This window comes from Nerophis ophidion, linkage group LG26 (genome assembly GCF_033978795.1).
Source record: "Nerophis ophidion isolate RoL-2023_Sa linkage group LG26, RoL_Noph_v1.0, whole genome shotgun sequence".
In the NCBI taxonomy this organism is placed as follows: Eukaryota; Metazoa; Chordata; class Actinopteri; order Syngnathiformes; family Syngnathidae; genus Nerophis; species Nerophis ophidion.
Window position 1 is genome coordinate 12,162,548 of NC_084636.1, and position 21,502 is coordinate 12,184,049.

Below are 21,502 nucleotides of genomic sequence, written 5' to 3' on the forward strand. Positions count from 1 at the left end.
CACACATATACATATATACATCCATATATACAGATATACATATATACATACATATATCCATCCATTTTCTACCGCTTATTCCCATTTGGGTCGCGGGGGGCGTGGTGCCTATTTAAACTACAATCAGGCGGAAGGCGGGGTACACCCTGGACAAGTCGCCACCTCATCGCAGGGACAACACAGATAGATAGAAACTTTCACACTCACATTCATACACTAGGGACCATTTAGTGTTGCCAATCAACCTATCCCCAGGTGCATGTCTTTGGAGGTGGGAGGAAGCCGGAGTACCCGGAGGGAACCCACGCATTCACGGGGAGGACATGCAAACTCCACACAGAAAGATCCCGACCCCGCCCGGGATTGAACCCTGACTACTCAGGACCTTGGTATTGTGAGGCAGACGCACTAACCCCTCTTCCACCGTGAAGCCACTAACTGTGACTGTTAGATTCTCTGTTCAAAATCTGTATGTAACTCATGAAAGAAACTTTGTTGCTTTTCTAATAATTAATATGCCAGGAAACTTATATTATACAATTTATGAATAAATAACTAAAATATTTTAATTATGTTTTCGGGTTATGGAGTTATTGCCACTCAGAACATTGAGGCTGGAGAATTCTTGCTTGAGTATGTTGGAAGACATATATAAAAAAGAGATATATAAATTTATACATAAATATATATATATATATATATATATATATATATTTGTATATATATAGATGTATAAATATATATATATATATACATATATGTATACACATAAATATATATATATATACATATAGATGTATAAATATATATATATATTTATATATATATATATATATATATATACATATACACACACACATATGACTATAAATAATATCATGGATATAAAATAATCATTATCATAATTGGTTATTAAAAGTATGTGTAAGTTCAACTCGTACCGTATTACCTTCTGTGATGACCTCCTTGAAAGTTTTGTAATCAATCAGAAATATCAAGTAGCTAAAATGTATCAAACATGGATAGGTGTGGATAGTGTTTTACATGCTTCCCATCATCTTTTGTAATGGATTTAAGTGGGTATCATCTTGATTTATTTTATGTTGATTGGATGTTTTTTTCTATATATCCACTAAGCTTAATGAGCAGGTTGTGTTATTAGCAATCATGAATGTTTGTTGACTTTTTTTGCTGGTTGATTTTAAAAAAAATTTTGCACAATGACTAGAGAAGGTTGTTTGGATTCGGTCATATAAGTAATTGCTGTGCTGCGAGCACTAATAATGGTTGAAGTACATTCGTTGGCCACCAGACGGTGACCACGCGGTAGTTATCAGATCTCTGGCTATTTGTTTATGATTTGAAAGTGGGGTTAGTGTTTGTGCCTGGGTTTGATCCCCAGGCTCGGGGTTTTTCTGTGTGGAGTTTGCATGTTCTCCCTGTGACTGTGTGGGTTCCCTACTGGTACTGCAGCTTCTTCCCACCTCCAAGGACAAGCATCTGGGGATAAGTTTATTTGCAACACCAAATTGACCCTAGTGTGAGAATATGTCTGTCTACATGGCCTTGCGATGACCGAGCGACTTGTTGCACTCGAATGCAGCTGAAAGAGGCGCCGGCACCCACCACGACCCCGAAAGGGACACGCAATGGAAAATGGATGGAATAATTTTTGGTGGGTATCTGAGTATCTGAGAATGATTATGATTATGCTGTGATTTATTGCCAAGCATAATAGTCCAGTTTTTTTTTTGCCATTTAAAAGTACAACATCATTTCTAATTGAATTTAAATTCATATGCCATCTTGTTTATTTACCTTTTGATGCTGCGACATGAAGCACACATGCTGCCACACCTGAAACAGGAAACGTATTTTACACACATGGTTTCAGCTTGGTCTCTTTACAAGAACACTCTACAATATGTATAGTGTGTGATATGCTTCGCTGACTATGAAACTGGCCTAAAAATGTTACATACAGTGGGGCAAAAAAGTATTTAGTCAGCCACCGATTGTGCAAGTTCTCCCACTTAAAATGATGACAGAGGTCTGTAATTTTCATCATAGGTACACTTCAACTGTGAGAGACAGGATGTGAAAAAAAAATCCAGGAATTCACATTGTAGGAATTTTAAATATTTTTTTTGTAAATCATGGTGGAAAATAATTATTTGGTCAACCATTCAAAGCTCTCACTGATGGAAGGAGGTTTTGGCTCAAAATGTCCCGATACATGGCCCCATTCATTCTTTCTTTAACACGGATCAATCGTCCTGTCCGCTTAGCACAAAAACAGCCCCAAAGCATGATGTTTCCACCCCCATGCTTCACAGTAGGTATGGTGTTCTTGGGATGCAACTCAGTATTCTTCTTCCTCCAAACACGACGAGTTGAGTTTGTACCAAAATTGATACAGGATTGAGAGAGGATTGGGAGAATGTCATGTGGTCAGATGAAACCAAAATATAACTTTGGTATTTCTGTCTGTCATTCTGTCGTACATTTTTTTTCCTTTTAAAGGAAGGTTTTTTGTAGAGAATAAATGATGAAAAAAACACATAATTGAACGGTTTAAAAGAGGAGAAAACAGGAAAAAAATTTAAATAAAATTTTGAAACATAGTTTATCTTCAATTCCGACTCTTTAAAATTCAAAATTCAACCGAAAAAAAGAAGAGAAAAACTAGCTAATTCAAATCTTTTTGAAAAAAATTCAAAAATAATTTATAGAACATCATTAGTAATTTTTCCTGATTAAGATTAATTTTAGAATTTTGATGACATGTTTTAAATATGTTACAATCCAATCTGCACGTTGTTAGAATATATAACAAATTGGACCAAGCTATATTTCTAACAAAGACAAATAATTAGTTCTTCTCGATTTTCCAGAAAAATTTTTTTAAAAGAAATTTAAGACTTTGAAATAAGATTTAAATTTGATTCTACAGATTTTCTAGATTTGCCAAAATAATGTTTTTGAATTTTAATCATAATAAGTTTGAAGAAATATTTCACAAATATTCTTTGTCGAAAAAACAGAAACCAAAATAAAGAATTAAATTATAATGTATTTATTATTCTTTACAATGAAAAAATAAAATCTAATTGCTTTAAAATTGATTTAAATTGTCAGGAAAGACGAGGAAGGAATTTAAAAGGTAAAAAGGTATACGTGTTTAAAAATCCTAAAATCCTTTTTAAGGTTGTATTTTTTTCTCTAAAATTGTCTTTCTGAAAGTTATAAGAAGCAAAGTATAAAAATAAATGAATCTATTTAAAGAAGTGAAGACCAAGTCTTTAAAATATTTTCTTGGATTTTCAAATTCTGTTTAAGTTTTGTCTCTCTTAGAATTAAGAATGTCCAGCAAAGCAAGACCAGCTTGCTAGTAAATAAATACAATTTAAAAAATAGAGGCAGCTCACTGGTAAGTGCTGCTATTTCAGCTATTTTTAGAACAGGCTAGCGGGCTACTCATCTGGTCCTTACGGGCTACCTGGTGCCCGCGGGCACCGCATTGGTGACCCCTGCTCTAGCCTTTAAACAGACCCCTTTTTAGACCAGTTGATCTGCCGTCTCTCTTTTCTTCTCTGCCCCCCTCTCCTGCGTGTAGAGGTTATCAGGTGTCCACGAAGGAGGCCCTAGATCAGACCTGGGCAAATTAAGGCCCGGGGGCTACATGTGTCCTGCCGGACATTCCCAAATACATTTTTTAGATCTTTAAGATGGAAAGTGTAGCTGCCATTATGATTTGCAGTGAGGTTTTTGAACGACGGTAAATCTTCAACTATACAAAGTATTTCAGTGGTTGGAATCTGCACTTATGGATGATATACCAGTTACTACGGTAATCTTATTAGTTACTATGGTCATCTAGTTAGTTACTATGGTAATGTAAGTCACAGCAGCTCAGACGAGGCACCGAGCAGTGTGGGTGGGGAGCGTTTCCACAGACGCGGAAGGAGATTTTCACAACAATGTTCTAAAGCAGGGGTCGGGAACCTTTTTGGCTGAGAGAGCCATGAAAGCCCAATATTTTAAAATGTATTTCCGTGGGAGCCGTATCATCAGAATCAGAATAGTTTTTATTGCCATTGTTTGAGAACGGTTTCACAAACTTGGAATTTTTCTTGGTGCAATTGTGAAACATAAAACACATATAACACAGAATAGAAGAACATGAGCTGTAACTGAGCTATCGGATCTTGTTATTGTTCATGTTTCTAATGGCTGAGGGCAGAAAAGTGTTCAGGTGGCGGTAGGTGTGGGTGTGGAGGGACCGTAGTCTCCTGTCTGAGGGGAGAAGGGAGATTTTTTAACACTAAATAAAACTAAATGCGTGCATTTTTTTAAGTAAAAACAACATTTTTAGAGCATAATAAGTCCATCCATCCATTTTCTACCGCTTATTCCCTTTCGGGGTCGCGGGGGGCGCTGGCACCTATCTCAGCTACAATCGGGCGGAAGGCGGGGTACACCCTGGACAAGTCGCCACCTCATTGCAGCATAATAAGTCTATTATTTTTAATAACACTGCTATTTCTTGAACAGGTGCGGTAGAAAACGGATGGATGGATTAAAATGCATGAGAATGTTTTATATTTTGAATGTTATTTTTACCATCGTGGTTACCAGCAGAATTAATTATTCATTACTCATCGTGTTAAGCAATGTCTGCTAAGATTTATCTGAGAGCCAGATGCAGTCATCAAAAGAGCCACATCTGGCTCTAGAGCCATAGGTTCCCTACCCCTGTTCTAAAGCTTAGTGATGTATCAGATATATCAGATTGTAGGTGGGTTTGTTTTGTACCCTTCGCGTTCAAATTTCACAGTTTGTTGCATTTTTTTGCGTTTCGCTTGATTGTAAAATGTGTCGATCGAAAGGGGGCGTACCGTTCATATTTTGTCAATATTCAGTGTTTTATCATTCATAGAAAAATGTAAAATTCCATTATGGTTTTAGCATTCAATCAGACATTATTGTGAGGTTTTGTGTTATTGTTCCTAAAAATAGATATACCGGCCCCCAGACACATTTTTTTCTCTAAATGTGGCCCCCCGTGTTAAAATGATTGCCCAGGCCTGCCCTAGATGTTCCAAGTTGGGACCCAGGATGGACCACTCCTGTGTGCATCAGTTGGTGACATACAGTATCTGCACTGCTGACGGGTCTCAATTCAAGATGATCCCCTGCTGGCCTCCAAATGGACTGCACTTTCACATAAACCGTATTCACTCGGCATCCGTTGCACCGAACCCTTCCAAGGTTTCTCGTCGTTCCCATTCGGTTGAGTTTGTTCTTGCCTTGATGTGGGATCTGCGTTCAAAAGACTCCATCTTATAAGGTGATTCCTAAAGCCCCAAAAAAGTCTGCATGCTATAGAGCGTTTTCCATTCGGGCTCCAGTACTCTGGAATGCCCTCCCGGTAACAGTTCGAGATGCTACCTCAGTAGAAGCATTTAAGTCTCACCTTAAAACTCATTTGTATACTCTAGCCTTTAAATAGACCTCCTTTTTAGACCAGTTGATCTGCCGCTTCTTTTCTTTTTCTCCTCTGTCCCCCCGCTCGTCGGGACCCAGGATTGACCGCTCGCCTGTGTATCGGTAGGGGACATGTCTACGCTGCTGATCCGGCACCGCTTGGAATGATTTCCTGTGGACGGGACTCTCGCTGCTGTCTTGGATCTGCTTTGAACTGAACTCTCGCGGCTGTGTTGGAGCCACTATGGATTGAACTTTCACAGTATCATGTTAGACCCGCTCGACATCCATTGCTTTCGTTCCCTTAGAGGGGGGGGGGGGTGGGGGGGGTGGGGGTTGCCCACATTTGAGGTCCTCTCCAAGGTTCTCATAGTCATCATTGTCACTGGCGTCCCACTGAGTGTGAATTCTCCCTGCCCACTGGGTGTGAGTTTTCCTTGCCCTTCTGTGGGTTCTTCCGAGGATGTTGTTGTCGTAGTGGTTTGTACAGTCCTTTGAGACATTTGTGATTTAGGGCTATATAAATAAACATTGATTGATTAATTGATTGATCTGAGCCGAGGATGTCGTCATGGCTTGTGTAGCCCTTTGAGATATATGTGATTAAGGGCTTTATAAATAAACTTTGATTGATCGATTGAGAGTGCTGCTAAACCTCCCTTGAATGCATTTTCCTGTTGCTCGAAGCATTGAGTATTGAGTTTTGGGTTGTGTGCCTTCACAGATGTGTAAATTACCCATGCCTTGGGCAATAATACACCCCATACCATCACAGATGCTGGCTTTTGAACTTTGCGCCGAGAACAATCCGGATGGTTCTTTTGCTCTTTGGTCCTGAGGACACGATATCCCAAGTTTCCAAAAACAATTTGAATGTGGACTCGTCAGAACACAGAACACTTTTCCACTTTGCATCAGTCCATCTTAGATGGCGGCGTTTCTGGGTGTTGTTGATGAATGGCTTTCCCTTCCCACCTACTCAGTGGCCTAATGGTTAGAGTGTCCACCCTGAGATCGGTAGGTTGGGAGTTCAAACCCTGGCCGAGTCAGACCAAAGACTGCCTCCCTGCTTGGCACTCAGCATCAAGAGTTGGAATTGGGGGTTAAATCACCATAAATGATTCCCGGGCGCGGCACCGCTGCTTCCCACTGCGCTCCTCACTTCACCAGGGGGTGATCAAGGGGATGGGTCAAATGCAGAGGACGATTTTCACCACACCTAGTGTGTGTGTGACAATCATTGGTACTTTAACTTAACTTTCCTTTTGCATAGTAGAGCTTTAACTTGCACTAACAGATGTAGCGAATAACTGTAGTAACTGACAGTGGTTTTCTGAAGTGTTACTGAGCCCATGTGGTGATATCCTTTACACACCGATGTCGCTTTTTGATGCAGTACTACCTGAGGGATCAAAAGGCCGTAATATCATCGCTTACGTGCAGTGATTTCTCCAGATTCTTTGAACCTTTTGATGATATTACAGACCGTAGACAGTGAAATCCCAAATTCCTTGCAATAGCTTGGCAACACTAAATTGGCCCTAGTGTGTGAATGTGAGTGTGAATGTTGTCTGTCTATCTGTGTTGGCCCTGCGATGAGGTGGCGACTTGTCCAGGGTGTACCCCGCCTTCCGCCCGATTGTAGCTGACATAGGCGCCATCGCCCCCCGCGACCCCGAAAGGGAATAAGCGGTAGAAATGGATGGATGGATGGATAGCTCGTTGAGAAATGTTGTTATTAAACTGTTCGACAATTTGCTCACGCATTTGTTCACAAAGTGGTGACCCTCGACCCATCCTTGTTTGCGAATGACTGAGCATTTCATGGAAGCTGCTTTTATACCCAATCACGGCACCCACCTGTTCCCAATTAGCCTGTTCACCTGTGGGATGTTCCAAATAAGTGTTTGATGAGCATTCCTTAACTTTCTCAGGCTTTTTTGCCACTTGTGGCAGCTTTTGTGAAACATGTTGCAGGCATGCAATTCCAAATGAGCTAATAATTGCAAAAATGTACCAATTTGAACGTTAATTATCTTGTCTTTGCAGTCTATTAAATTGCAAGTCATTGTATTCTGTTTTTTTTTACGATTTACACAACGGGCCAACTTCACTGGTTTTGGGTTTTGTATTTACAGCTGAAATGGACCATAAAGAATCGCCTGACAATGACATATTCATCATTTACTGAGGGGACGACTTTCTGACAGTTAGACACTGAGGCCAAATGCCCGAATTTCTTTGTAAAATCAGTCTACACTTTGTTTAGAATCATATGTTGAGTATGTTAAGTATCATATGTTGACTCTGCAGCATCGCGTGGACATCGGGGGCGGTACCTCTGGATTGGCAGACCGGGGTGGTGGTTCCTCTCTTTAAGAAGGGGGACCGGAGGGTGTGTTCCAACTATCGTGGGATCACACTCCTTAGCCTTCCCGGTAAGGTTTATTCAGGTGAACTGGAGAGGAGGCTACGCCGGATAGTCGAACCTCGGATTCAGGAGGAACAGTGTGGTTTTCGTCCTGGTCGTGGAACTGTGGACCAGCTCTATACTCTCGGCAGGGTTCTTGAGGGTGCATGGGAGTTTGCCCAACCAGTCTACATGTGCTTTGTGGACTTGGAGAAGGCATTCGACCGTGTCCCTCGGGAAGTCCTGTGGGGAGTGCTCAGAGAGTATGGGGTATCGGACTGTCTTATTGTGGCGGTCCGCTCCCTGTACGATCAGTGCCAGAGCTGGGTCCGCATTGCCGGCAGTAAGTCGAACACATTTCCAATGAGGGTTGGACTCCGCCAAGGCTGTCCTTTGTCACTGATTCTGTTCATAACTTGTATGGACAGAATTTCTAGGCACAGTCAAGGCGTTGAGGGGTTCCGGTTTGGTGACCGCAGGATTAGGTCTCTGCTTTTTGCGGATGATGTGGTCCTGATGGCTTCATCTGACCGGGATCTTCAGCTCTCACTGGATCTGTTCGCAGCCGGAATGAGAATCAGCACCTCCAAGTCCGAGTCCATGGTTCTCGCCCGGAAAACGGTGGAATGCCATCTCCGGGTTAGGGAGGAGACCCTGCCCCAAGTGGAGGAGTTCAAGTACCTAGGAGTCTTGTTCACGAGTGGGGGAAGAGTGAATCGTCAGATCGACAGGCGGATCGGTGCGGCGTCTTCAGTAATGCGGACCTTGTACCGATCCGTTGTGGTGAAGAAGGACCTGAGCCGGAAGGCAAAGCTCTCAATTTACCGGTCGATCTACGTTCCCATCCTTACCTATGGTCATGAGCTTTGGATCATGACCAAAAGGACGAGATCACGGGTACAAGCGGCCGAAATGAGTTTCCTCCGCCGTGTGGCGGGGCTCTCCCTTAGAGATAGGGTGAGAAGCTCTGCCATCCGGGAGGAACTCAAAGTAAAGCCGCTGTTCCTCCACATCGAGAGGAGCCAGATGAGGTGGTTCGGGCATCTGGTCAGGATGCCACCCGAACGCCTCCCTAGGGAGGTGTTTAGGGCACATCCAACCGATAGGAGGCCACGGGGAAGACCCAGGACACGTTGGGAAGACTATGTCTCCCGGCTGGCCTGGGAACGCCTCGGGATCCCCCAAGGAAGAGCTAGACGAAGTGGCTGGGGAGAGGGAAGTCTGGGTTTCCCCGCTTAGGCTGCTGCCCCCGCGACCCGTCCTCGGATAAGCGGAAGAAGATGGATGGATGCTGAGTATGTTTTTGCTTTTGTATTTCATTTACTTACACTTTAGTAAAATAAATATGACCTGATATTGTGTATTTACGTAAAATAATATCAGTGTAGAAATAAACTGCATCGCTCTTGCTTCTCAAGCAGTCATCACACACACAAAATAATGTATAAAAAGTGTCAATAAAACCTACTCACCCAAGATTGAAGCCATGAGGATTCTGTTCATTCCTTCCAGCACGGTGGGCTCTCGTTCACTCAACAACAAGAAAAAACATATATAAATATGATTCTCGTGTTAAATGTTCGGTGTTCTGGCTCACTTGTCTCAGTCTTGAGGAGAGACAGTGGACAGTCACAACAGACGGAGATAGACATCTTGGTGGAGACGTTTCCTTCCTGTGACAAACATTAAATGGGCAGAGCGTCACATACAAAAACTGATCCTCAAAACCACATTAAAGGACATTTGATCAAAATATATTCCCACAGTTGTATTGTCAAGTCTGCTATTTGTTTTAATCATTTGGCTTCTGTACAATATTATATACCAGTTCTAAGGCATGATATTTGTATGCTCGTACGACACTTAAAACCTTTAGTACAGGGGTGTCGAACTCTCTTTAGATGGAGGTCCACATGGAGAAAAAGTCCATTCCCAAGAGGGCCGGACTAGTAAAAATCACGGCACGATAACTTAAAAATAAAGAGAACTTCAGATTGTTTTCTTTGTTTGAAAATAGAGCAAGCACATTTTGAAATTGTACAAATCATAATGTAGTTTTTTTTTTTTTAAATTAGTGAATTATATTTATATAGCGCTTTTCTCTAGTGACTCAAAGCGCTTTACATAGTGAACCCCAATATCAACAACAAACATTTAAACCAGTGTGGGTGGCACTGGGAGCAGGTGGGTAAAGTGTCTTGCCCGAGGACACAACGGCAGGGACTAGGATGGCGGAAGCGGGGATCGCACCGGGAACCCTCAAGTTACTGACACGGCCGCTCTACCAACCGAGCTACCTGTGGCGTTTAATAGTATATATACTTTTATTTGTCGTTATTTATGTTTTCTGAATAAATTATGTGATAATGTTCATCGCATTGGTGTTAATTTGCAATCTATAAGAAAATAATTTCAAAATCAAATTACAGGATGTTATTTATCTAGTTTGCTCATTTTCCTCGACTGATGTACTTGTTACGTTTATACTGGGGGAAGGAGACGGCACGACATCAGGAGGTCTAGCTCAAAGGTTTTATTTTGGCTTGATGAGTACATGGGGTGTGTATGCAACTATGTGTGTGGATGCAAGGCTATGTGTGGAAGTTACTCAAATATAAGTTACCTGGGGTTGTTGTAAGTGTGTGTTGATTGCAGTAGCAAACAGGTCCAGAAGGGTGAAGCGAGAGAGGTCCAAAATCCTAGCGAGGTCCGTGGGGGCAAGAGAGAGACGTCCAGAGATCCAGGTGCAAGCGCGGGGGGTCGAGGGTCCAGGGAGGCAGTCAGAGTCCGGGGAAAGAATTTAGCAGGTGAGACGCACCGCTCACTGCAGAGACACGGAGGTACTGTGGGAATAGCAGACGACAAGGACAGATAAGAACTAGGCACGAGGGAGACAAAACGAGCAAGAGAGAGGGACACAGGTGAGGAGCCAGAGCCGTGAAGCTTACTGAATCAAAAGGTTGTTCCGGCATGGAGCAGTCAGTGGCGTGAGTTTTTATGCCGCTGCCTCTCGTCAAGACCAGCTGCGTTGATAGGTGATTGTCGGCAGCTGTGGAGGCGCATGGCTGCAGTCTGCGCGGCACGTGCGGGGGCGTGTCTTGCTGTGCGAACAGCGGGGCCTCTAGGTGCTACTGCTGGGGAGGGAGAAGCAGATGGCGTGTGCATCATAACAGTGCCCCCCCTCTTATGCGAGGCTCCCGACGAGCGCCGGAGAGCTCCAGGGTTGGCTTGATAGAAGTTCTTCAGAAGGGAGGGATCAGCAAGGTAGGAGGCCGGCACCCAGGATCTATCCTCTGGACCATAACCCTCCCAATCTACCAAAAATACCAGACCCCTACCTTGCCGACGGACCCCAAGGATCTCCTTGACGGTCCAAACTGGGTCACCGTTATCCAGAATTCTAGGAGGGGGCGGAATAGGGTCAGGGGAAGAAAGTGGAGAACTACAAACAGGCTTAATTTGGGATACATGGACCACCGGATGTCGCTTCACTGAGGGGGGAAGAGACAGACGAACAGATGCTGGGTTGATGATGGCCTCCACCGTATATGGTCCTACAAACCGCGGTGCAAGTTTACGGGAAGGTACCTGTAGGTGGAGGTCTTTGGCCCGTAACAGGACTTGTTGTCCAGGAGTGTAGGATGGAGCCGGAATGCGCCGCCGGTTGGCACTGCGGCACATTCTTTCGGAGGCCCTCAACAGGGCAGCACGGGCGGTTTTCCAAATCTGACGGCATTTCTTGATGTGCCTACGAGAAGAAGGGAGGGCCACTTCGGCCTCTTGTTGGGGGAATATAGGGGGTTGGTAACCGAGGGAGCACTCGAATGGTGACAAACCTGTGGCCGAGCTCTTCATAGAATTGTAGGCGAACTCGACCCAGGGCAAGAACTTGCTCCAAGAGGCAGGTTGGCGGGCTGTAACACAGCGTAGCATGGTCTCAACACATTGGTTTGTCCTCTCTGCTTGGCCGTTACTCTGTGGGTGGTATCCTGATGTAAGACTGACCGTAGCCCCAATCCCCTTACAAAATGACTGCCACAACCGGGAAGTGAACTGGGGGCCACGGTCAGACACAATGTCCATGGGAATGCCATGCTGCTTAACCACGTGAGTGGTAAGGAGGTCGGCCGTCTCGGAAGAAGAGGGAAGTTTAGGCAGAGGGACAAAATGTGCGGCTTTGGAGAAGCGATCAACGATGGTAAGGATGGTGGTGTTACCTCGGGATGAGGGAAATCCAGTGATGAAATCCAGCGCGATGTGTGACCAGGGACGACCGGGGACAGTTAGGGGGCACAGCAGGCCCGCCGGCGGTCTGTGGGAAGACTTGTTACGAGAACAGGTACTGCATGCTGCGATAAACTCACGTATATCCAAAGCCATCGACGGCCACCAGAACCGCCGTCGAATGAAGGAGAGTGTGCGTTGGAATCCCGGATGGCAGGCGATGATGCTGGAATGCCCCCAGTCCAGAACCTTGGCGCGTAGTTCTCGGGGAACAAAAAGCTTGTTGGGGGGTCCGCCCCTAGGTCCGGGATTGGAGCGCAGGGCACGCTGAACCTGGTTCTCCACTTCCCAGGTGACCATGCCGATAATTCGGGCCGGAGGAATGATGGTTTCTTGAGAGACGGTGCAGGCGGGCTCCTCCGAGAATTTCCGGGACAAGGCATCAGCCTTAGTATTGCGGGAGCCCGGCCTGTACGAGAGGACGTAGTCAAACCGGCAAAAGAATTGGGACCAGCGGGCCTGACGGTCATTCAGCCTTCTAGCTGACCGGACATGCAGGAGGTTGCGGTGATCTGTGAGGACCTGAAATTGGTGTTTGGCCCCTTCAAGCCAGTGTCTCCACTCTGTCAAAGCGCCGTGGACTGCCAGCAACTCCCTGTTACCAGCATCATAGTTATGTTCTGCAGGCGAAAGGCGTCTGGAAAAATAAGCACAGGGATGGATACAGTTATCTAACCTGGAGCACTGAGACAACACCGCCCCAATCCCTGAATCGGAGGCGTCCACCTCAACAATAAATGGGCAGTCTGGGTCAGGATGAACAAGGATAGGGGCAGAGACAAAACTCCTCTTGAGGCTCCAAAAGGCCCTCCCGGCCTCTGGGGTCCACTGAAAGGGAATGTTGGTAGATGTGAGAGCATGGAGTGGTGCGGCCACCTTACTGAAATCCTTAATGAACCGTCGGTAAAATCCCGCAAATCCCAGGAAGCGCCTTAGCTCCGTCCGAGTAGAAGGCTTGGGCCACTCCACTACTGCTTCCACCTTCTTGGGGTCAGCCTTGATATGACCGCTTTCAATGATAAAGCCCAGAAAGTCAACAGATGTTGCGTGAAACTCACATTTCTCGGCTTTCACGAAGAGGCGGTTTTCCAGGAGTCGCTGAAGAACGACGCGGACGTGTCGGTGATGCTCCTGTAGATCCTTAGAAAAAATTAGAATGTCATCCAAGTAAACAACAACAAACCGATCGATCATGTCTCTTAGAATGTCGTTCACAAGGGCTTGGAAGACAGCAGGTGCGTTTGTGAGCCCGAACGGCATGACTCTGTACTCAAAATGGCCCAGATGAGTATTGAATGCCGTTTTCCACTCATCACCCTCCTTGATGCGCACCAGGTGGTAGGCATTACGTAAATCCAACTTTGTGAAAATGGTGGCAGGGGCGAGGGGCTCAAAGGATGAGCTCAGGAGGGGTAATGGGTATTTGTTCTTAACGGTAATGCAATTGAGTTGTCGGTAGTCAATACAGGGTCTTAAAGAACCGTCCTTCTTGTTAACAAAAAAAAACCCTGCTGCCACCGGTGACTTGGATGGGGTGATGATTCCGGAGGTGAGAGACTCAGAGATGTAGTCACTCATGGCTTGCTTCTCAGGGAGGGACAGATTATACAGACGGCTGGACGGGAGGACCGCGTTGGGGATCAGGTCAATCGCGCAGTCATAGGGTCTGTGGGGTGGAAGAGAAAGAGCTTGTTCCTTGCTGAAGACAGCCGCCAGGTCATGGTACGCCAAAGGAACACGGGATAGATCGGGAGGTGGTGAAGTGGGCTTGAGTCTGCAAGGGGGAGCTACTGCAGACCTGAGGCAGTGCGCGTGGCAGGAAGTGCTCCATGCCAGTATTCTGCCAGATGACCAGGATATATGGGGGTCGTGCTGACAAAGCCAGGAGCGGCCGAGGATAAAGGGGGCTAATGGGGCATCCAGTACCCAGAGGCTGATGGTCTCAGTATGGTTGCCTGAGAGGGTCAATGACAGGGGTATAGTGCGGTGTTTGATGGGACCTAAAGGGTGTCCGTCCAAAGCTTGAGCGGAGAGGAAGGTATCGAGAGGAACCATGGGGATCCCGGTTCTTCGTGCATATTCAAAGTCGATAAAGCTGTCGTCTGCCCCGGAGTCCAAATAGGCCCCAACTGATAATGTCCTCGAGTTCCAGGCCAAGGTCGCAGGAAACAGTATGCCAGGATCCATTCTCTCCCTCTTTAAGGTGGGGACGGCGGTATGGCTCACCAGCATACCTCTTGGTTGGGGAGCCAGGTCCCTCGGTCGCGAAGGACAGTGGCGGATGATGTGGTCCGCAAGGCCGCAGTAGAGGCAGAGACGTTGCCGGAATCTTCTCTCCCGTTCCTCAGTCGACAATCGAGACCTGCCTATCTGCATCGGCTCCGTGATAGTAGCAGGGGACATAGTCGGGGGAAATGTCTGTCCTGCAAGACAACGGTCGGCAGGTCGAGGTAGGGGTGTCAATGTGAAGCTGGAGGGGTTTTGGTCTCTTTCTGCGGCACGTTCCAACAGTCTTTGGTCGAAAAGCAGGGCCAACTCGATGAGCTCCCGGCAGGAGGAAGGTCGGTCCCGCAGCAAGCCGTCCTTTATGGTCTCGCTAAGGCCTCTCCTGTAAGCGCTCTGTAGTGCCTTGTCTCCCCATTCGCTGTCAGCTGCCAGAGTACGGAACTCTAGATTGTAAGCGGCTACGGAGCGGGAGCCCTGCCGGATTGTGTGCAGCCTTGTGGCGGCGTCCCCAGCATCGACTGGGTGGTTGAAGACTGCGAGGAACTCAGTACGAAAAGCAACGTAATCGGAGCTCAGTCCCAAAGTCTTATTAATAGCTGCTGTGGCCCACTTCAATGCCGGACCGGAAAGCAGTGAAAACATGAATGCTATCTTAGCACCATCTGTAGCATAACGAGACTGTTGGTGTTGAAATATTAACTCACACTGTACCAGGAAACCTCTGCAAAGTTCAAAGTCCCCCTCGAAAGATTTAGGACTGGCAATCTTGGGTTCCCGAAGTTGAGGCTGACCCCCTAGGGAAGGTGTCGTTGGGGTGCTCGTGTCAGGCGTGGAGAATGTCACCTGGTTTGGACTGAGGGTGTTCACTCTAGCCTGCAGGCGAGAGATGGAGACATTCAGATGGTCCTCCAATTCGGAAAAACGATTCTGGTGTTGCTGGAGTACTGTCGACATGGCAGACATCTCAGGTGTCGAGGGGGCTCGGGACAGAGGGGTGGCTTGAAATATCTGCGTGCCGTCTTGTTCCATCATGGCCGGAACAAACTGTTACGTTTATACTGGGGGAAGGAGACGGCACGACATCAGGAGGTCTAGCTCAAAGGTTTTATTTTGGCTTGATGAGTACATGGGGTGTGTATGCAACTATGTGTGTGGATGCAAGGCTATGTGTGGAAGTTACTCAAATATAAGTTACCTGGGGTTGTTGTAAGTGTGTGTTGATTGCAGTAGCAAACAGGTCCAGAAGGGTGAAGCGAGAGAGGTCCAAAATCCTAGCGAGGTCCGTGGGGGCAAGAGAGAGACGTCCAGAGATCCAGGTGCAAGCGCGGGGGGTCGAGGGTCCAGGGAGGCAGTCAGAGTCCGGGGAAAGAATTTAGCAGGTGAGACGCACCGCTCACTGCAGAGACACGGAGGTACTGTGGGAATAGCAGACGACAAGGACAGATAAGAACTAGGCACGAGGGAGACAAAACGAGCAAGAGAGAGGGACACAGGTGAGGAGCCAGAGCCGTGAAGCTTACTGAATCAAAAGGTTGTTCCGGCATGGAGCAGTCAGTGGCGTGAGTTTTTATGCCGCTGCCTCTCGTCAAGACCAGCTGCGTTGATAGGTGATTGTCGGCAGCTGTGGAGGCGCATGGCTGCAGTCTGCGCGGCACGTGCGGGGGCGTGTCTTGCTGTGCGAACAGCGGGGCCTCTAGGTGCTACTGCTGGGGAGGGAGAAGCAGATGGCGTGTGCATCATAACAGTACTAACATCATGTGGTTTATTTTGCACATATGTAGCATCATCTACAAAGAACTAAATATGTCACAGTTATTTGATGTCGAACCCCAGGATGCAAAGAAGGAGGCATGCATTGAATGGGAAAATATGGTTTTAATTTAAAATACTAGAACTAGAACAAACAAAGAATACAAACAAAAAGCGCAAACATGGGCGGAACAACAAACTAAGGGTCTTTAGCATAGAAGCTAGCAAGAAACAAAAAATTACCTAGCGTGGAAGCTAGCGGGTAGCAAACAGGAGAAACTGGAAATGGCTAACGCTAACAGAAACAGCTTACCGCTACGACGACGAGGACAAAATGTAGCACGACAGGTAGTAGCTGTAACAAAACGACACGACAAGAGCGTCATGTGGCAACGACAATACAAATGACAATACAATGATCCAGCCACTGACACAAGACAAAGCAGGTACAAATAAGTGCGGGCTGATTGGCAACAGGTCTGGCCAGCTGAGGAGGAACACAGCACTCAGAGAACAAGACAGGAAGCTGACAAAATAACAGCACTAGACAGGAACTAAGGACAGGAAATACCAAACACAGAGGAAACAGACAAATGCAGAGGAAAAAACTAAAACATAGACAAGTTGTCAGGGGAAAGCCTGACAAAATAATTACTATGGCGACATCTAGTGGACACATATAGAACGGCAGTTTCTTTAATTCAAAAACTTCAGGGTGTTTTTTATTCATAAACTCATCCCGCGGGCCGGAAAAAAACCTGTTCGCGTGCCTGATTTGGTCTTCGAACCGTACGTTTGACACCCCCGCTTTAGTATATCAGTATGTGGAATTAAATTATGCAACGGAATAACCAAAGAAATCTAACAAAGCACCAATATGATTCAGTTTAAAGGCCTACTGAAATGAGATTTTCTTATTTAAACGGGGATAGCAGGTCCATTCTATGTGTCATACTTGATCATTTCGCGATATTGCCATATTTTTGCTGAAAGGATTTAGTAGAGAACATGGACGATAAAGTTCGCAACTTTTGCTCGCTAATAAAAAAGCCTTGCCTGTGCCAGAAGTAGCAGACGATGTGCGCGTGACATCACGGGATGTGGAGCTCCTCACATCTGAACATAGTTTACAATCATGGCCACCAGCAGCGAGAGCGATTTGGACCGAGAAAGCGACGATTTCCCCATTAATTTGACCGAGGATGACAGATTCGTGGATGAGGGCTACAAAAAAAAAATCTAGATGGCAGAGCGATTCAAATGTTATTAGACAAATTTACTAGGATAATCCTGGAAAATCCCTTATCTGCTTATTGTGTTAGTAGTGTTTTAGTGAGATTATTTGGTCGTACTTGTACAACCTGAAGGTCGGAGGGGTGTGGCCACGAGTGTGGTGACCGCCAGTGTCTCTGAGGGAAGCCACGTTTCTCGACGAGGCGAAGGCAGCCGATGCGTCCTCCACGTTGGAAGCATCCGATTATATGGTCATACCTGTACAACCTGAAAGTCGAGGATGACAGATTCGTGGATGAGGGCTACAAAAAAAAAATCTAGATGGCAGAGCGATTCACATGTTATTAGACAAATTTACTAGGATAATCCTGGAAAATCCCTTATCTGCTTATTGTGTTAGTAGTGTTTTAGTGAAATTATTTGGTTGTACTTGTACAACCTGAAGGTCGGAGGGGTGTGGCCACGGGTGTGGTGACCGCCAGTGTCTCCGAGGTAAGCCACGTTTCTCGACGAGGCGAAGGCAGCCGGTGGGGCCGGGATGAGAATTTTTTTTTTTCTCCCCCTCCTCCACAGTGGAAGCATCCGACGGTCGGAGGCGGCTGGTGGGAGGAGGCAAGAGAGTCCGCAGCTGCCTCTTTGACAGGTGCAGGAGGAACGACGCAAGGTCTCCGCTCATGTCTACGGTAAGAGCCGACTTATTTCCACCATTTTCTCAACGAAACCTGCCGGTTGTGGTAGGGAACCATGTTCGCTTGACCACTCTGTTCCATAGTAAAGCTTCACCGTCATCTATCGGGAATGTAAACAAGAAAACACCGGCTGTGTTTGTGTTGCTAAAGGCGACCGCAATACACCGCTTCCCACCTAGATCTTTCTTCTTTGACGTCTCCATTATTAATTGAACACATTGCAAAAGATTCAGCAACACAGATGTCCATAATACTGTGGAATTATGCGATGAAAAGAGACGACTTATAGCTGTGAACGGTGCTGGACCAAAATGTCCTCTACAACATCATACTGCGACGTTTTAGCATGATACTTCCACGCGAAATTTAAAATTGCAATTTAGTAAACTAAACCGGCCGTATCGGCATGTGTTGCAATGTTAATATTTCATCATTGATATATAAACTATCAGACTGCGTGGTCGGTAGTAGTGGGTTTCAGTAGGCCTTTAAGAGCCTGTTCAAACTACAGATTGCAAAGTACACAAAACAAGAATTATGATGAACATCTTGAAACCTTTTTTTTTTCATTGAGACAATGATTATTTATGTACTTAATATTTGCTTGCTTACTATGGTATATTCTTTATCGTTCACTGTTATGTTACAGAGAACAAGGAAATTGGATAGAATTGCTATGGTATGAAAAGGGGTAGGATTAAGTAAAAAAAATCTGCTTCTTCCTACTCCTTTATTTAAACTGAACTGATGTAAGATTAAATATGACGTAAATGAAATCAATATATGCCTCTAATAATTTAAGGCAGGTAATGACAGTTCAGTTAACTAGAACACTTTAGCTTAGCGCAGGAGCTAACTCCACTGAAATAAACGAATGCAATAACAAACAGAATATACAATTAATACAGCGTGTATTCACATTATGTCACATAAAACCATCACTGCATTATTTATAACTACAATTCCCCCAATATTGATGGCTAACCAGTAGGGCTGCGAATCTTTGGGTGTCCCACGACTCGATTCAATATTGATTCTTGGGGTCGCGATTCGATTATATATCGATTTTTTCGATTCAACGCGATTTTCGATTCAAAAACTATATTTTTCCGATGCAAAACGATTCTGTATTCATTCAATACATAGGATTTCCGCAGGATCTACCCCAGTCTGCTGACATGCTAGCAGAGTAGTAGATTTTTTTTTAAAAAGCTTTTATAATTGTAAAGGACAAGGTTTTATTGACTGATTGCAATAATGTAAATTTGTTTCAACTATTAAACGAACCAAAAATATGACTAAATAAATGTATATATCCTTTTTAAATCGATTTTTTTTTAAAATGAGAATCGATTCTGAATCGCACAACATTGATTTTTTCCCACACCCCTACTAACCAGTGACCAAACACCGTAGCTATATTAGCATAATGTTCTCCTCGGGTCGCCACCTTGTCGTGGTGGAGAGCCTTGCGTATTCCAATGAACCTGAGAGCGATGCCCTCTGGAGCTTAAGCTCCTGGTAGGTTCAACCATGGCGGTAAGGTCGAGGGTGAGTTTCCAGACGAAGAGCGGCCCTAAAAGTCCTCAACGGCGGAGTGGGCGAATGATGGCAGCGGAGAAAGCTCCACAACGGTCTCAAAGGCGGAAGAAGGCTGCAGCAAAGATGGGTCCCCAATTTTCTTGGTCTCCATGCCATTGGACCCTGGCCCTCCCTTTGTCAAGGACAGTGTGGTGGCTGCCTGTGCACCAGCCTCCCCACTTTATAAGATTCCACGCAGGTGGTGGGTGCCTGACTCAGTCGCCTTGCTCTCGGACCGAGGCAGAGAGAGGATCTCGGCAACAGCACCCATGTCTGAGCAGCCCTATATAGGATCCACTCTGCTCACCCCAGACGGGGAAGGGGCTAGAAAAGGTGCCCTAAAAATTGCCTGCCTCATAAAACCTGACTGGAATACCGCGTCCAGTGGGTTCACCTACAGCTTTCGAAAACAAAAAACAATGAACATTGGAGCATGGAACGTGAGAACACTTATGGACAGTGCCTCCACCAATCGTCCAGAAAGAAGAACTGCTATCATTGCCAGGGAGCTGAAACGGTTCAAGGTCGACATCGCCGCCCTGTCAGAGACCCGCCTGGCTGAGGAGGGGCAACTAAAGGAGGAGAAAGGGGGATGTACCTTCTTCTGGAAGGGAAAATCGGCTGATGAGCCCAGAAACCATGGGGTGGGTTTTGCCATCAAGAATCGGCTCATCTCCCAACTCTCCGAATCTCCAGTAGGCATCAATGAGTGTCTCATGACCCTACAACTGAGTCTCTCAAACGATCAGATGGCCACAGCTGTGAGTGCATATGCACCAACCTTGGACTCACAAGATGAAGATAAGGAGACCTTTTATGCAACCCCTGACCAGGTTTTATCAAACGTCCCAAAGGAAGACAAGATCCTCCTACTCGGGGACTTCAATGCCAGGGTCGGCAAGGACCCCGAGCTCTGGAAAGGCACCTTGGGCAAAGAGGGTGTTGGGAATGTAAACTCCAATGGAATCCTCCTATTATCTAAATGTGCTGAACACAAGCTCGTGATCACAAACACCTTGTTCCGCCAGAGAAACCGTTACAAAACCTCATGGATGCATCCCCGATCAAAGTGCTGGCATCTCATTGATTATGTGATAGTCAAGGCCAGAGATCGCAAAGATGTCAACATCACCAGGGCCATGATCAGCGCGGATGAATCCTGGACTGACCACCGCCTCATCCGCTCCACCATGAACATCAAGCTGCGGCAGAAAAGGAGAACACAAAGGAAACATCTTCGCCCAAAATTCTACCTCGACAGCTTGGGAGACACAAACAGGGTGCAACTCTTTCAAGACACCCTACTTGAGAGGCTCCCTGAAGAATACCCAGAGGGTGTGGAGGAACACTGGAGGGCTCTCAAAACCACACTTCTTGAGACCAGCAGAGACACCTTTGGCTACAAGACCAGGAAACATCAAGACTGGTTCGACGACAACGATGTCGAAATACAACATCTAATTGACGCCAAAAGGAAAGCCTTCTGCACTTGGCAAAATGACATCAGCTGTATGGCCAAAAGGGAGGCCCACTCCAAGGCAAAGACACTTGTCCAAAGCAGAGTACGAGAGTTGAAGAACCAGTGGTGGTTGGAGAAGGCCCTGGAAATCCAGAGACTTGCAGACTCGGGAAACACCAGGGGTTTCTTTAACGCCACCAAGGCCGTGTATGGGCCCTGCTATCGAGGCCTAAACCCTCTCCGCTCCAAAGATGGACAAACATTGCTGAAGGACAATGTTGGTATCAGTTCCAGATGGCAAGAACACTTCCAAGAACTCCTGAACCGAAAGACCACAGTCGAGCTCGAAACCATCAACCAGATCCCTCAGTGTCCCATCATGGA

At 45.9% G+C, this 21,502-nt stretch overlaps 1 protein-coding gene across 8 annotated transcripts in view; it reads right to left on the reverse strand.

Moving 5' to 3' along the window:
- Positions 1-9,563, reverse strand: part of LOC133543384 (uncharacterized) — a 54,747-nt gene extending 45,184 nt beyond the window's left edge. For 2 of the 8 annotated variants that reach the window (XR_009804367.1, XR_009804366.1), the window contains exons 1-2: positions 9,370-9,563; positions 1,819-1,857 (exon numbers count right to left, since the gene is read on the reverse strand). Coding sequence is in view for 3 of the 8 variants with exons in the window: in XM_061887922.1 (XP_061743906.1) it covers positions 1,819-1,857; positions 9,370-9,400 (70 nt within the window). In the remaining 5 variants the exon portion in view is untranslated. The remainder of the gene's footprint in view (positions 1-1,818; positions 1,858-9,369) is intronic. The other 6 variants (XM_061887922.1, XM_061887924.1, XR_009804368.1 and 3 more) reach the window with 5 other exon arrangements.
- Between the last annotated feature and the right edge of the window lie 11,939 nt (positions 9,564-21,502).